General features: G+C 41.2%; 1 protein-coding gene across 2 annotated transcripts in view; it reads left to right on the top strand.

Annotated features, from left to right (window-relative positions):
- LOC137287225 (1-aminocyclopropane-1-carboxylate synthase-like protein 1) overlaps positions 1–12,710 on the top strand; it is a 50,072-nt gene extending 37,362 nt beyond the window's left edge. For both annotated transcript variants that reach the window (XM_067819414.1, XM_067819413.1), the window contains 7 exons: positions 2,101–2,160; positions 8,510–8,610; positions 9,541–9,673; positions 10,305–10,446; positions 10,771–10,913; positions 11,317–11,470; positions 12,512–12,710. In XM_067819414.1, the coding sequence (XP_067675515.1) occupies positions 2,101–2,160; positions 8,510–8,610; positions 9,541–9,673; positions 10,305–10,446; positions 10,771–10,913; positions 11,317–11,470; positions 12,512–12,558 (780 nt within the window). In that variant the 3' untranslated portion in view covers positions 12,559–12,710. The remainder of the gene's footprint in view (positions 1–2,100; positions 2,161–8,509; positions 8,611–9,540; positions 9,674–10,304; positions 10,447–10,770; positions 10,914–11,316; positions 11,471–12,511) is intronic.
- The last annotated feature ends 5,398 nt before the right edge of the window (positions 12,711–18,108 follow it).

Below are 18,108 nucleotides of genomic sequence, written 5' to 3'. Positions count from 1 at the left end.
TCGTCTCGCTTGCATGCCAACGGCACGCTCACTTTGCATATTTGACAATCGTAGCATTCAAAGTATCGTTAGAACTGTGATTTAAAAGCGTTTTTGTTTTCAATTCTTGAAGCCAATGCGAACACGCGCAAATGAAGAAAACTTCGATGCGAAGAGCACGTGATCGACTGCACGTGCAAAACCTGATTTGGCACTAATTTCATTTGCACGACGAATGGATAGGTTTGAGTGGGTTTTGCTAACGTTTTTCTGGAGTCGGAAGACAGGGATCCCATTTCGGATACATAGATGAATCATCAAAGAAAACATATTCATTATTTTTAAAAATTACATATTGTGAATTTTCTTCTTTGGCTCAGTATATATTTTCACAGAGTTAACAGGTAGTACTTATGTACAATGACTGCATAAAATCATGCATATGTAATATTTAAGTACACACGCACCATCATACAAACAATATTAGATAAATTAGAGACGAAATGCATGCCTAGCATAACAGTACTTTCACATGTCGCACACACTATCAGCTCCCGGCCGTGCTGAATTTCATGAACTGGCCTAACAGCCGTACTACGATATAGATGTCAGTACAATTGCAATGAAAATACACTGAAGTCTTAGAAGTGTTACATTCAGGTATCTAGTGACAGACTTGAATTACCGACTGCAAAACGTCAACAAACTACACAATATGACCTGATAACGATCAGCTGATTTCACCTCCTCTCTTTCAATGGCCATTTCGCAATTCATTCCTACAATGTAAGCAGTCATGTCTAACCCTGGGGTATCATGGAATCACGTAACAAATATTTCAGGACATAACACTTGGTATATATCATCTGTCAAGGGAAAAGATATACTGTCCACATGCACCAGGGTGAGTATCAACGGTGATAGCTTCATTGATTTCAACATATGTTAGTCACAAATGTGAACGGGATTTGGGACAAGTTATCCAATTTAAATACCCGCTCCCTAATATTCATATACACACATTTTAATTACTTACATCATAGGAAAGAACAGAGACAAGAGATAGGAAAGTGAAAGGAAAGAAGGGACGCAATTTATGTAATCGCACAGAACGTTTTGTTTGATTGTTGAATAAAGGGTTGCACACACTTAAAACCGTGTTCATCCCGTTTAATGGCCATTTTAAGACTTCCGTACAACATCAATGACAGACAGTGTGATTTGAAAGTCAAGTACTTTTTTGGATTTAACATTAATATCTCCCTTAAACAGTGGTGTCGGTTATTTACTGGTTAACTGTCTCTAAGTATTTATAATTCGTACAGTTTCTATAATATAATACGTTTATAATACATATCAGTAATAGGTACAGTTCTCATTGCGCATAAGACATGCGCTGCCAGTTTAGGGTTGTGAGATCCAAGCCCATTAGTCACGGGCAGATACATTAAAAAGATCTTAAAGTTGACTTTTAAGACACATTTTCGTTTGATCGGGCTGAAATTATTGCTGCCAGCGACATTGTGTAACATTGGTTTATTTTTCCATCGGAAGGAAAAGATGGGTCTAGGACGTTTTATCTATCATCCCAAACTGTGTTCTACAGGAGATATCGCTTGTGTGACATCAGGCGTGATATCGTTTGCACAGTACATTTTGCACAATGGCCGACAATGTCACGAACTTGATGACGTCACAATGTTACGATATCGCTGCACTGCAAACTAATGCTAGTGCTGTGGTCGGAGATATACATTTTTCACTGAAAACTAATGAAGAATGATTTGGGAAGATAGAATCTCACCCGCGCGAGATTACATCAACACTCGTATCAATTACATCAACACTCGTTGATACTGTAAAACTATCCTCGGCAAGGACAGGTAGATGCTATGCGTTGGAGAAGTATTACATGCCATTTTCCGCTTACGCCTTCATACTTGTATAGCATATGTATAATAAGGCAATACAAAGCACATGTCAGTAAAACGTTCTGAGCGTTAGTGCCAGACGGGATCTGTGTCAGTGTCTTACAAGCTTCAAGGCCTGATGTCCAGTTAGCAAGGCCTTCTGTTCTGCAGAATTATAATGCTAATGTCAAGTATTTCTTCTTTGCTTCAGGACAAGTTCCACCTGTCGGCTGATAAGCTGGAGTCAGCTTACAATAAAGCTATCAGTGAGGTATGTGAGACTCGAGACCTTTCCAATCTATAAAGCATTTTAACCGATGGAAACCTCCTGACCGCAGGCTCACAGAGTCAGCTATATAGCCAATATAGCTCACCCAATCAGCTACATAGCCAATTTAACCACCCAGGCGTTTACAGAACATCGTTCTTTAGTCTTCATCATGCACCAGTAAGACGTGTAAAATTACCAATGAATTTCAAATGGATAAATATCATACAATAGTATGTAGACAGCGGTCAGTTGTAGCAAATGTTTGGAATGATGGATTCAAGTACACGTCATTATACGTTTTGGGTTAAGGGTCGTCCGGCAAACAATGTTAATCCAAACATATTAACATTTCTTATTCTCTGTCGTATACCTGTCTTTTGGGTTGGGCAAGGCTTGGCTTAGGAGGCGTGCTAACGATTGGTTTCCGATCAAGATTTCGTCCAATCAAAGGTAATCGACCGCGTGGCGTCACCATCGGTTCCTTGTCCTTTTCATCTCTGATAGCGTCCTTAGCCATTCAAATACATGGTTCCAATAGCGAGCCGCGACTTCTTTCCGATCATAGTTCTCCTCACCAGACTAAAGTGGGCCCGCCGTGCACTACGCTGGCAATTGGCAGTGCGTTCTTCTTCACCGATGAGAGCAGATTTAATCAGTTCCGTGCTGACGGAGGAATCCGTGTGTATGGCTGTAGAGACGAGAGATTGGCTCCAAATTGTGTCCAAGAAATTCATTCAAGCGGAGGAGGCGGTATCATGATATGGGGTGGGATTTGTAACGACCAGAAAATACAGCTTGTTGTTATTCGTGGCAAGGTCAATGCCCAACGAAGTCCTGAGATCATGTTTGCGGCATCGACAAAGCGATACGTACTCTTCTTCAAAAAGACAATGCTCGACCCCATACGGCAAGGATCACTCGGCAATTCATAAACAGCGTCAACGTTTGCCATTGTCATCACTTTCACCCGACGTGTCTCCCATAGAGCACCCGAGGGGCCATCTTGGGGGGACAGCTAAGGAGACGTCACAACCAATCTTTGTGAGAATGCCTTATATACCAGCATACCGGCTAACATCATCGAACGTTTGACGTCATCTATGCGAAGACGTTGCCAAAAGAGCATTCTTGCCAGAGGAGGTCACACGAGGTACTGATAACGCCTGTCGAGCTCCAGTCAGAGACACTGCCAAGATAGTGGACATGATTTAACAGGTTTTGTGAAAGTGACTTTTTGTACCCTAAGTGTATAACAGTAACTGTAAATAATGATTTTATTAAATGCATCACCTCCAGATTGTGCAAGAGTGATAACATATTGATGAAATATATATGTCAACATCAGCATGATTGCGAGATTTTGTTTTCAATTAAGAGTTCACCAAAGCTACTCACGGCATTCTTTTGATCGTCAGTTTGTACTATAACCTTCGGGCGCGTAGTAAAAAGGCCCTCATAAACATCGACAGACATTTTCGAAAACCACCAGCGGTGGTACACGGTACTATACAAAATATGCAACGATACAAATGACGAATAACCAGATAAAGGGACTCCATTGGCAAAAAATCGTGTCCCTCGCTCACACGCTGTCGATATTCAAAGGTGATAACATTGACTTTGTACATGTTATGCACGTGGGGATGTCTATGCAAATGACGAAATGAAAACATTTCAACGTAACGAAATACACAGTTTACTGACGTGTATTAACTCATTAAGCACGAGAGCCACTTCACTGCTCAACACTACCAGACTACTTAGGTCGCTGTGGTGAGACTAATTAGTGCTAGTCACACGTGATGTCCCTGGCAGGTTTGGGGAATTTGGATTTAATAATTATTCATTCGTTCATTCGCGTATGTGTGCTGTCTGTAATACCTCTATTCGTGATGAATATCGTACAAAATTAAAATGTAGCTTCGGTGCAAACATTGATCTCGTCGCTATATTGCTGGAATAATGTCGATGTGAGGTAAAGCCCAGCTCCACTGAACTCAGCCAGAATGTCCCTGTTTTGTTGATCCTAGAAATCAATTTTGAAACCTTACATTTACAATGCCTACCCCTGTTATGTGTTAATTGTTTCAAAAAGTAGCAACTTGGTCACGTACGAAAACTCTGTATTTTGCTGTAACACTTTCACTTTTTTCTGTAACATTTATGTGGAAATTTAGATGCAAGTCCTTTGTGTACTACGTACTATTTAATACGCGTACGGCTTACATTCAGACTGCCAGTCGTGCCACTACAACGTTATGTTATCGCAAGTGCCTTTCATAGCCCTTTGGCTTGTTACAGTTATATTTCTGTGTGTACGAAATGAGACCTGCATAAACTAGTTTTCTCCTGTCAGTATGTGGGGGGCAAAAATATCTGTTCACATCACAGAATTGTATATACTGACCAAGTATTTTCAGTATAATGTAACATTTTGTGACTGTCAAATTGATTTATCTAACATTAATAACATCATCCAAACACAACTACCCTCAGAAAGAACATGTAAAAATGTGAGGCTTGAATATGTTCCACTCTTCACACATGTGGTCTGATCTGATCGGTGTAAACCTACCGTGATCATTCCTTTGGTACCACAAGCAGGTCCTATTATCCTGTTTCTTATGATTACATGGTAAAATTCAGCATGATATTTTGGAGATGGTAAATTAACACAGAAGAAGCTGGTCCTGTCATTGTTTTATCATTGTTTCGTGTGTACGTGTTTCACCCTCGTGCTTCAGCATGTATGTATGTGTGTGTGCGTGTGTGTGTGTGTGCGTGTGTGTGTGTGTGCGTGTGTGTGTGTGTGCGTGTGTGTGTGTGTGTGTGTGTGTGTGTGTAACATACATGTCAAAGATAAAGTCATGGGTCACAAATATAATGTCAACTGACCAAAGTCTTGGTGTGACACTGAGAAACAGTTTTACTGAATGTAACACAGCGGGTGGTCAGGCAGCACTTATGTAGGCCAAGCGTTGACGGAGGCAGGTTGATATACTCCAGTTAATATGTGGGTGCCGATGTCATCAACTCGACAACTAGCCATTATATATAACGTCATTCATTCAAAGACTTTCAAGCACATAGAACCATCGCCATCAATGTAGAGTTCTCGCGCCTCATGTTTACCTCACAACCTCAAAAGTAGATAACTCTGGAGAACCCCCTCAAATACTAGTACTACTGAACATTTATGACACGAAATGTCACCCATAATAATTATCACATCAAACACTGAATGTTGTGACCCAAACAACAATTATCACTCAATTAAAACATAATTTACAGAAAATACACTCTCGTAACAGTCTCCCCTTCAAAAAAAGAAACTTTCACAGAAACTTTCTGTTACAAGCATTGCAAAATATCTAACAGAAGAACATGACATGTAATGATATGAATAACACGACAAACATCTCGCAGAATTACAATGATATAATGCAAATACGTGCATACAGCATCATCAAGTCATAATACATTTACAGCCTGGAAAGTGCATCAACACAAACATTACCTTTGCCGTTAATATGTTTGATCACAAGATTCAACCCTTGCAATGTCAAATTCCACGTCATAAGAAAAATCAAGGGTTTTTTGATCAGTAAACACTTCAGCTGGCAAGGTAGTGGTAGTTATGTGCACCTCAAAATGCTGTAAAAGTAAGTAAAAGACCTAATGTCTCTCTACAAAGTTCAACAACCTCCAGCAGCAGACAGCATCCAAACCCATCGGCAAAACCATCAGTCATGAAACCTACACCAAGAAAACTGTCATCAACCTGAGCTCCAAACAATTGACCGCTGCCCAGACATCCCTCCTCTGTAAATGCCTGAAGTTCGTCCCCACCTGCAGTACCATCAAGACTGACCAGTACATCACAGGCATCGAGAGCGGCCTACAACAACCGGCTCCCAACGGCAACATTGACTACCTCCGGCACCAGATAGCAGACCTCATTAAGCAGTCTCCTAAGCAACGCAGCAACCTGTCACCACAAGAGAGGAAAGCCATCAACGAGCTCCGCAAGGACAAGAACATCACCATCACCGAGGCAGACAAGGGCAAGGCAGCCGTTATCATGGACACTTCTGATTTCCATGACCTTATGAACAAAACCCTCAGTGACACTTCGACTTACAAGATCCTGCCCAAAGATCCCACCGCCAAACTTGAACGCCGGCACAAGAAAACTCTCAAAACTCTCCATGACAGCAACCAGATTAATGGCAGTGTGTATAATAAGTTAAATCCCATCAACTGCCAATGTCCATATGCTCGTGCAACCGTTAAGATTCACAAACAACCTGTAAAAACTAGAATCCTTGTGTGTTCCAGAGGGTCAGTCTTCTATAACACTGCCCAATTCCTTGCCAGATTGCTTGCCCCTTTGGGGAAGGAAGGTAAATCCTTCATCAGTGACTCCTCATCCTTTGTGAAAAAACTCTTGGACGCTAAGTTATCTGGCCGTATGGTCAGCTATCATGTTGTTGATTTGTTCACAAACATCCCTCTACCTGAAGCTCTTGATGATCTCCGTGCTAAGTTAACTAGTTGTATTGACACCCTTGACACCAAACTCACCATTGACAGTATCATCAACCTTGTGTCTAGCTGTTTCCAGACCTCGTACTTCACATGGCAGAACAGCATCTACCAGCAGATCCATGGCCTACCCATTGGCTCACCTCTCTCTCCGCTGATAACTGAAATCTTCATGACCAGCTTTGAAGAATCTGCCCTATCTACATCGCCATTCCAACCGTTATGTTGGTATAGGAAAGTTGATGACACTTTCACTATCCTAGATCCCAACCACAACTCTGCAGAACTCCTTCACCACCTTAACAAACAACACGCCCGCATCCAGTTCACGATGGAAGTAGAAGCCCAACACAAGCTGCCATTCCTAGACGTATCCCTTGACAACTCATCTGAAAGAATCATTCCCACTGTCTATCGAAAGCCCACCCACACTGACCAGTATATCCACTACCTATCCAACCACCATCCACAAATAAAGCAAGCCATAGTCTCCACCCTAGCCAGACGTGCCAAAGCCATCTGTGACCCAGTCCACCTCCATGACGAAATTGACCACCTCAAGAGAACTTTCATCACCCTCAATGGATACCCAAAACAACTCGTTGACCAGACTATAGCCACAACTCTCCAGCATCAGAACGACCGCCTCCCTAAACCTGAGCCTGCACCCATCCGAGTCAACATTCCATACCAATAAAGATAAGTCATCAAATCAGCCGACTCCTCAGAAAAACTGCCAGTGTTGATGTGACCTTTTATTCTGATAAGACCTTGAAAAACATCCTTAGAGCAAATGGAAGAGGTGGCAGTGATCAAACCAACCCCTACCCCAGAGGCTGCATCTACAAGATAAACTGTGATTGCGGCAGCAGCTACATAGGTGAAACCTGCAGACAATTCAACATCAGACTCAAAGAGCACAAAACTTCAGTAAGAAAATTAAATCTGAAATCGGCCCTCTCTGAACACATCGTCAACTATCCAAACCATTCCATCAACTGGAAAAACACCGAGATCCTGGCTTCCAACATCAGTGATTGGCGGAGAAGGAAGCTTTGGGAAGCAATCAACATCAGAACATTAGAACCTCAGATCAATAGAGATCAAGGCGTGTACCTACCCTCTGCCTGGTGTGTCAACAAGGACTCATAAACTCTCAATCTATCAGCTGTGTAAACAACTATGTACTGTTAAAACATTCCTCTTTTTTCGTCTCTCCTCTGTGATTGTACATACCTAATTAACATTTATGTGCTTGTATATACATCTTACCTCTCCGGCTTCATGTATACCTGTATATATTCTGCAATGCTACCTATGTTCATTATCCACCTGACGAAGTGACAAGAATTAGCCTTGAAACGTCGTGTTAAATGAATTAAAGAAGTTGTCATCCATAATAGTGTCTTTTATTGTCTCTTTCTCAGTTCAAGAATATTTTCTCTGGTGCTTGTCAAACGTCTTGGAAAAATATCAAGCTGGATGTTCAATTCCTGAATCATGCTCCTCAATCAAGACATCACACACACACACACACACACACACACACACAGAGAGAGAGAGAGAGAGAGAGAGAGAGAGAGAGACAGACACACACACAGACACACACATACATACAAACATATAGTAATGTAAATATGTATATATAGTAACGTTAAGTAACGCTATAATGATAGGCAGAGAGGGATCAGGGTACGCCATGAGTGACACGATGTTTTGTTATACTCAGACCGAATACTGAGTTAATCCCAATACGGCACACTGAGTATGGAAACAACACTAGACAGTTTGATGTCACTCACAGGGGCACACTGTGCGCGGTCTGCTGCTCATCAACCCCCATAATCCACTGGGCGACATATACACGAAGCAGCAACTCCTCGACTGCCTCACGTTTGCACACAGGTAAGTTCTTTTGAGATCTTGGATACATGTGTAAGCAATTTTATTTTTACCTGTTTCTGACGGATGCTTATCTGTGACATGTGCCCGTCTTGAATACCCGTGTTTGATATCTGTCTTTGATACCTGTGTTTGGTGTTTCCATTGAATGTCCAGTAGCAGTTACCATCTTTGGGCTTTGAGTGTCTGTGCTGTATATACATACTGGATATTCCTGTATCGTGTTGCATGTACCCATGTACCTGTATTGTGTAGCATGTACCCATGTACCCATGTACCTGTATTGTGTAGCATGTACCCATGTACCTGTACCGTGTAGCATGTACCCATGTACCAGCTACGTGAACATTGCTGTATGCATTTCCCGTCTGTACACACTACTCATGTACACTGCAGTAAACATTCTCCGGTCTTCACACACTACGATGCACAACCCTTCATACCCATGTACACTGCAGTAAACATTCTCCCGTCTTCACACACTACGATGCACAACCCATTACTACTATAGTCATGCTTCTACTAATTACTCCATTCCACGTGCGTATTCCAATAAAGTAACCAGAATGTGGCAAATGCTCTTGTAATTAATCATTACAAATAACTTATCAGACACTAAATCTTCATTTACTTTTTTCCTGAAGTTTGACGACCCACAACGTTGATTTTTCAACGAAATGGAGTCATGTAACTGAAATGTGTACATTTACAGTATTCAAAAAAGTGAAGACACTTATGAGCACATTACTGGATCGTAAATATTGCATCACAGAAGGCAACACTAACAGTCACTAACTGTTCTGACGTCAACGCCGGCGAAATATTCAAATCTGTGATGTATTGAAATGTTTTAAAACAAGCCTGTTGTTACACACGGCTTTTATATTTCGCATTTATGGAAGAATGTGAACACTCATTATTATATGCTTGCAGTCATGACTTGCATGTCATCGTGGACGAGATCTACGCTCTGTCTGTATTCAAAGAACATGCCACCTTCAACAGCGTAATGTCGCTTCCACAACCTGACATCATGAAGACACACATTGTCTGGGGATTTAGCAAGGTAGATGAACTATATACGTAGTGAATCAGCATTGTGGTGACATTATGGTGACACTGTGGCGACATTTCTTGCATTATCTTTACTGTCTAAGTCAGAATATGACAATCGTTGTCTTACTTTCACTAAATCAGGATAGGAAAATTGTTGCCTTACCTTCACTATGATAGAATATAACAACCGTTGTCTTACCTTCACTAAGACAGGATATGACAATTGTGGATTTATCTACACTATGACATGAGATAACAATCGTTGTCTGACCTTTACTGTGATAGGAGATAACAATCTTTGTCTTATCTTTACAGTGACAGGACATAACAATTATTGCCTTAACTTCACTGTGATAGGAGATAACACGTGTTGCCTTGCCTTCATTGTAACAGGAAATAACAATCATTGTCTTACCTTCACTGTGACAGGAGATAACGAACTTTGTCTTACCTTTAATTCGGCAAGAGACGATAATCGTTGTTTTACATTTGTCATTGTAGGTTATGAAAAGGTGATAGTCACAGCGCTACCTTTGTAGTGATAGATTATAAAAAAAATAAATTATCATTATGTTACCTTCTTCAGGGAATGTGGCACTGATTAAGACTGGAACTGTACTACTGTTTATTGTCTACTGCAGGACCTTGGTCTCTCTGGGTACAGATGCGGTGTTCTATATACAAGAAACCGTAATATCATTGAGTATGCAGAAAAAGTGGGTATTTTCCAGCAGGCAGCCGCCCCGGTACAGCTGAAGCTGCAGGAACTTATCAAAGACAAAGGTGACCCTCCACATAAATATTCATTATTCAGTGTTCATAAAGTGTCATTCGCGAGGAAGTCAGCACAGTCATCTGCGTCTCATTGCATACATGACAGCCAAAACCTGTCAATTGATGCCTCTCCATCTCATAATGTTTTAATGTCTGTCATACCCTTTATTTACGTCTCGACGTCTTATGGAAAGTCAATGCTTTGTCTACGTCTCGCTATACTTTAGGAATTGAGTATATGTATCTGTGCCATAGTAGTTGGTGAATGTGTTGTTGCTTGACACAATTAAGAGTTACAATGCATATTATGATCCAGTTTTGATGTATCGGCAGAGTGGCTTGACCAAATCTACTTCCCCACCTACAAACAACGTCTCAACGACAGCATGACGTATGTCACCGGACGACTTGCAAAGTTGGGGATAACAGTTCATCAAAGCAAAGCTGGCTTTTTCGTATGGGCAAACATGTCGAAGGTACTCTCATTGCAAGACGACCGGAAAATGTGAACAGTAATAATGTTGTAAAGACGCTATGGACATATGTGCTAGTTTTACTTTCTCAAATGCCAGGGCTGTGCCAATTACGTGATGGTGATACTCTTGCAAGTCCCATTTAAATCAGGACATTGCACCTACAGTTGCACCGCAGTATGTAGGTACACAATTTCACTACAGTGGGTACACGATTTCCCCACAGTTGATAGACGAATCCAAGTGAAGATTCGTTCGTGGTCTTTGTGCCAAATGATTCGCCCAAAAGGATGCAACATTTCTACACATCAACATTTGTATTTATTCGTTTCAGACACACAAGCACAATCATTCATCCACATTTCCATGCATATGCACATGTGCATTTCGTTTTATTTCGTTTTAGTACCTGGCTGCTCCAACCTTCGAAGCTGAGGACCAGCTACAGGCTCGCTTTATCAGTGGAAAGGTCTACATTCTCGCGGGACGCTCGACGTACAGTGAGGAACCAGGCTGGTTTAGAATTGTTGCCTCCAATCAGATGGAACTACTCCAATTAGGTCTGTTTGTATTCTTTCATTACCACTTAGCTATCTACGTTTGCCTATTGAATTATAACCAGCGCATCTTATGTAGAAGCAAATGGAGATAGATATTTCTAGTATTGACGGAGTCAAAAGACGTGGGCCAGGTGTTCGGGGAGTTATTGTCCCAAACAGCCAGCGTAATATTTTGAAAAGATAGTTCTTTGTGGCAAGTCATGAACTTCCAAAACATAACCGATACCATACATAACCACGATGTTTCCAAAAGCCACTGTCCGCGTCTAACGATAATGTGTCAGTCAATGATGACATTCTTTTTACATGTTCCGAAATGGGCATTAAGTCCGTAGAACTACAGAACGGAGCGTGAAGCAACAATACCGATAATATTTATATTGTGTACACAGATGGAAACACGTAGGTGAAGGTGATCATGCGGTGATCAGTCTACCAATTTCTGGGTCTCTATGATGGATGACCAGTCTCAATTATTCGCTTCATCTCTACAATGATGCTTTCCCTTGCACAGCCGAACACGCGCGCAGATCCCTCTCTGCAATATTTCAATGGCTCATTATCACGTCGCTCTTGGTATTCTTGCCATATTAACGTGTTTCAGAACACGTATACCAATAGCAACGTGAATCATCTGTTTTATCTTAGAACTTTTGATTCATGTGATTTGACATATCAAAATTTCCATACCTATAGGGTTATTAATTTTGCAACACAAACATGTTGCTTGTCACATTCCAAATTCCTTTCAAAATATGTTGTTGTTTTTTTCTTTTTGTTTGCTTGTTTTTTCAGTTTTTTTCCAAATGATCAAATGATTTTAAAGGAACATCCGGTTTGCAAGTCTTTGAAGGGCATCTAGAAATGAAATACATAAGAATGACGATTTTCATGGATATCAACTTCTATTGTTAATATCCACAAAAATCTTCATTCTTATCAGGTTGGCAGTTTCATTAGGACGATTTTTCGGTTACAATCGTTAGGATGATAGTTTATTCAGCCAGTTCGTTTACTCTGTCATCGTTATGTCTTCCACAGGGATCGACAGGATAGAGACGGTGTTACATGGCGCTCATCAACTATAGATTTCGTGAGTCATGATACACCAGCATCAGATATTGCAAGGACCGGTTTAGTAGTGGTAACCTACATAGCCTGTAATCCCAAACAAGTCACCTTGTTAATGTCTTACAAGTTCCTGTATAACATGCCCTGTTGTAATAAATAATCAGAGTTATTTTCTGTTGGTCGATCAGTTGATAATAAAAAAAACACTGTACACTCATTCAGACTGATCTTCAATCAGACTGGTTACATCAACATATGTCATATTTGGGATTTGACTTTCTTAGTAAAGTACAAAATTATAGTACTTTTGTGGTTGAGTCCCATCCGGGATTCGAATCCGCACCCTCAGAGTCGGACTCATAATCGCCAGCACACAAAATCAGCCGCCTGGCCCGCTCAGCCACCGCGACTTCCACATCAGTCCATTAGGAAAAAAGAACTTTGAAATTCAAGTCTTTGAAATCTAAGCAGTGATCATGTACGTCTTTTTCATCTTTATAAATCTAAACTGAGCGAAGTAACTGTTGAAACAGTTGAAAACTACCCAGGATACAAAGTTAAGCTTTCTTAAAGGTTCCTGTGTTCATTTTGTGAATATACATAGACTTAGCGAGTTTAAGGGTCACATGCAACGTAAAACACAACTTTGCAGATCCTGATACCTTTCGGAATGCACTTTCCGAAACAAGTCATCAAAAATGCCAATTCAACCTGTAAAGTTGAAAAAACGCGATGAAAAAAACCCCGCGAAATCGGAGTTCAAACGATTCACTAAATCTTCCCCAGCGCTGGGGTGAAAAGTGGTTTCAACAGCTGTGCTGCGAGAGGGTTACGAGTCTTCTTGTAGGTCACGGAAAGAGACGAGTAGTCGTGAGGTCGTGAGCAGTACTCGTTACATAAAAAAAACGTGTTGATTGTGATAAGTAGTCTCTGTCAAAGAGAAAGCTCAATGTCTGGTTTATTGACAACTACGTGTCTGCCTGCCTGCCTGTCTGCTAAAGACAATATGCAATACACAGCTTCAATCATTGACCACCCGCAGTTTGAACTTGACACCTATCAGGCCATACGCCATGAACAGAATAGATTGAATTATGACTCGTTTACCCGATTCCTGTCTCTGTCACATTATGTAATTAGGCAGGTGTAATACTTGTACACATGAGATGTTTTCATGTCTGTGGATTGCAAAGAAACTACATCCATTTGTCTCGGATGACTGGATCTGACGGAAACTGGTGCAATGACAATTTCCAGAGACGAAGTAGTTCACCATCTCTACTGAGATGATATTTGATTGGATCGAATGCAATTTCAGTGAATATGTATATACAAAACCCAACATCTCTATATACATTCTATATGGATAACAACTTCTTCTAGTGCACATGATTTTGTTTGACAATGATATATGAATCCATACTGAAAGGAGGCATCAAGTACAATAAAAGAAGTTGTTATCGATAAAGGATCTTATTCAACCTGTCTCCATACTTCTGAAATGCCCATCGAACAGATCATCTTTCTGTACACACAAGTAGCCTTCAGCGTGTCAGCAAATGAACCAGCCAATCGGAAGCCGTTATTACACTTGAGTGCACATCCACCCGCTATGACTGAGTACAAAATATTGCACTTTTGAATCGCGATTTTACTCTTATATTGTTAGTTATCTGGGTTTTTTTACAAGCAGCAATGTATGTTATATAATAATAATATTATCATGAATAAGTGATACTGTTGTTTTAATTATGTTTGTTTTCTGGGTTGAGAACCATTCAAAACACACACTAAATATATTGCCTTCACATACATACATGTCATCATGTCACCACAATGTGTTGTATTGCTTTATTTGGAAGTCAAACTTCCAAATATGCTGATTGATTGTGTGTCTCACATGTCTCATATCCCAACAGGATGACTCAAAATGATTCAACATCACTTATACATGTTATAACTCATAGCTTCACTCTACCCTCAACATGGCTCAATTTCACTTATCTTCCTATAATGGTCGCTTCTCATCACTGACCACCTCGGACATATTACATGAATCCTATGGGTACCATCGACATAAATCCAGTAAGGCACTCGTGCAAATGATCATACGATCCCCACCATTGGTTGCATGCTATAACAAGAGAGACCCTGCAGAAATTACTAGTAATATAGTCCCTCAACGCAATGATTGAATTGGTGTTGACAGAAACGTGTGCTCCAAATCAAGCACTGTTGATACTTTACAATGAAATGGTTATACGTATACAGATGTGTCACCTAACCCTCATGAAATGATACAAACAAAAGAAATGAGTGAGTGAGTGACTGTAGGTTTACGCAGCACTCAGCAATTTATAAGAGCTACATGGCGGTGGTCTGTAAGTAACCGTGTCTGGAACAGGCAAACCAGTGATCAAGTGCAGGAACATCGATCTGCATATGTTGTTAAAGATGCATTAGAATTCCGATGTCAAGGGGCTACACAATTTGCACGCCAAATACAGTAACAATTTACACACCGTATAATTTGGGATGACATTGTACTAATACATGTTCAGCACACTGAACCACACTGTATTGTCGGACCGTTATTTATTAGGTGTTGTTCTGGGTGCCCTACATGGCATATATCCCAAACCGAAGTGATTAGGGTTCGGGATAGGGCAAGGACTCCTATGCAAAATTCATCAGTGATCATAATAGGCAGGTAAAGTGAAAGAGGTAAACAATGAACATGCCCTACAGAAATTAATGGCAACATTGAAATGTATGAGCACTGCATTTTTGTGTTCAGTTTTAAGCATTGTAGGTATGTATCAGGAGGAAGCGTGAAGGGTCATCTTGCAAGATGAATTTACCTTTGTCACCGTTTCCCCTGTGGACAGAAGGACTTGCCTAAACAACTCCTGTTCATGGACACTCAGCATTTGAAACAGACATTTTTGTCCGATGAAATTCATGCAGATTAGCACGTGCACTGCAATAAAATCTATATTTGCAAGCGTGTAAATGTCTTGGAAGATGATATTTCCAAAACAAGTCCAAGTTTGGAAATCTGAGACATATATGGGCACATGTAGAAATGTAAATAAAGTTATTTACTTAAGTTGAACACATCACTTTTTGATAATAACATATGACCCAAAGTATAGTTATAATGAAGGAAAGGTAACTGTAATTCTTCACCACATTCCAATAACAAAGCAGTGTAATGTGTATACAATAGTGCTAATAACTTTGTGTAAATGCTAATGTGTTCCTCAATACAACAGTTTACACTACCAAGTACATGTACTTAGAACATTTACATTCACATAAAGAAAGTGTGAAGGTCATTAAGGTAGAGAACAAGTATCACAGTGTAAGAGTAGTGAAGTAGAATCACCATGTTTTGCACAGCATTTAATGCGTTGGTACATATTGTATATTATCGTAAAACATTTGTTGCTTAGGTTACTACAGTCATTTGAAACCATTTCTTCAAACAGTAGCAAAGGTGCGGTCAGGATTCTTAAGAAACTGCAATGCAACTGTGGTGACACTTTCATTCCTTGTTGATCCTTTGAGCTGGTCAGCAGACAAGCTACTGAGGGCATCCAGTCCCAGCCGCCATCTTGCCTTCACCAAACATCAAGAGAACTCCCCGACTCTTCACAACTGTAATCGCCAGCCAATGTAGTCTCACCCTTGGCCTTCCGAACCCTAACCCTGGCCAATACGCCCCTTCTTTGTATATCATCTCTTAGTATGAACTTGTAAGTAGCAATTGTGAATGAATCAAAGAATTTTGTATGTAAATATTTTCACGTATATGAAATCATCCTTACTACCGCACTGTTTGCTGTTGTACATATTCTTCTAGTGTTTGCCAGTGCAGCTATCCCCATACACTACCTCCCCCACCCATGCCCACCCGCTTTCCCCTGGTCCCCACCCTAATCCTAATCCTTGCATCCCCCCAACCAATCTGATCGAACTGAAGTATTTAAACTCCTAACAAAATCTGTCCCAAGCTCACATCACCACACAAATTCAGCTCAATCCCCCTTGATTTCGGCATAGATGAACAAGATGTATGCCCATAACAGCCTATGGAAATTCGTACATCTCCTGCCACAAACACCTCTGCAAATCCAAAACCCTCACAAGTTTGAAAACACACACACACCCTCCCACGATTTGTGTAACATATGAAAAATGACACTGAAGTTAGAGTGTTTGTCAAGCCCATGCCTATGAAATCACTGTAAGGGGTGATAACTCTGACGGAAAAGTTACTGTTAGATACCTGCAGGGAGTACACATGTCAACATGTCAACCCGGTTAGGGTTAGGGTTAGGGTTAGGGTTAGGGTTAGGGTTAGGGTTAGGGTTAGGGTTAGGGTTAGGGTTAGGGTTAGGGTTAGGGTTAGGTTAGGGTTAGGGTTAGGGTTAGGGTTAGGGTTAGGGTTAGGTTAGGGTTAGGGTTAGGTTAGGGTTAGGGTTAGGGTTAGGGTTAGGGTTAGGGTTAGGGTTAGGGTTAGGGTTAGGGTTAGGGTTAGGGTTAGGGTTAGGGTTAGGGTTAGGGTTAGGGTTAGGGTTAGGGTTAGGGTTAGGGTTAGGGTTAGGGTTAGGGTTAGGGTTAGGGTTAGGGTTAGGGTTAGGGTTAGGGTTAGGGTTAGGGTTAGGGTTAGGGTTAGGGTTAGGGTTAGGGTTAGGGTTAGGGTTAGGGTTAGGGTTAGGTTAGGGTTAGGGTTAGGGTTAGGGTTAGGGTTAGGGTTAGGGTTAGGGTTAGGGTTAGGGTTAGGGTTAGGGTTAGGGTTAGGGTTAGGGTTAGGGTTAGGGTTAGGGTTAGGGTTAGGGTTAGGGTTAGGGTTAGGGTTAGGGTTAGGGTTAGGGTTAGGGTTAGGGTTAGGGTTAGGGTTAGGGTTAGGGTTAGGGTTAGGGTTAGGGTTAGGGTTAGGGTTAGGGTTAGGGTTAGGGTTAGGGTTAGGGTTAGGGTTAGGGTTAGGGTTAGGGTTAGGGTTAGGGTTAGGGTTAGGGTTAGGGTTAGGGTTAGGGTTAGGGTTAGGGTTAGGGTTAGGGTTAGGGTTAGGGTTAGGGTTAGGGTTAGGTTAGGGTTAGGGTTAGGTTAGGGTTAGGGTTAGGGTTAGGGTTAGGGTTAGGGTTAGGGTTAGGGTTAGGTTAGGGTTAGGGTTAGGGTTAGGGTTAGGGTTAGGGTTAGGTTAGGGTTAGGGTTAGGGTTAGGTTAGGGTTAGGGTTAGGGTTAGGGTTAGGGTTAGGGTTAGGTTAGGGTTAGGTTAGGTTAGGGTTAGGGTTAGGGTTAGGGTTAGGGTTAGGGTTAGGGTTAGGGTTAGGGTTAGGGTTAGGTTAGGGTTAGGGTTAGGGTTAGGGTTAGGTTAGGGTTAGGGTTAGGGTTAGGGTTAGGGTTAGGTTAGGGTTAGGGTTAGGTTAGGGTTAGGTTAGGGTTAGGGTTAGGGTTAGGTTAGGGTTAGGGTTAGGTTAGGGTTAGGGTTAGGGTTAGGGTTAGGGTTAGGGTTAGGGTTAGGGTTAGGGTTAGGGTTAGGGTTAGGTTAGGGTTAGGGT

The sequence above is a fragment of the Haliotis asinina genome, chromosome 6 (assembly GCF_037392515.1).
Source record: "Haliotis asinina isolate JCU_RB_2024 chromosome 6, JCU_Hal_asi_v2, whole genome shotgun sequence".
Lineage (NCBI taxonomy): Eukaryota > Metazoa > Mollusca > Gastropoda > Lepetellida > Haliotidae > Haliotis > Haliotis asinina.
This window is presented reverse-complemented; position numbering and strand designations above follow the sequence as displayed.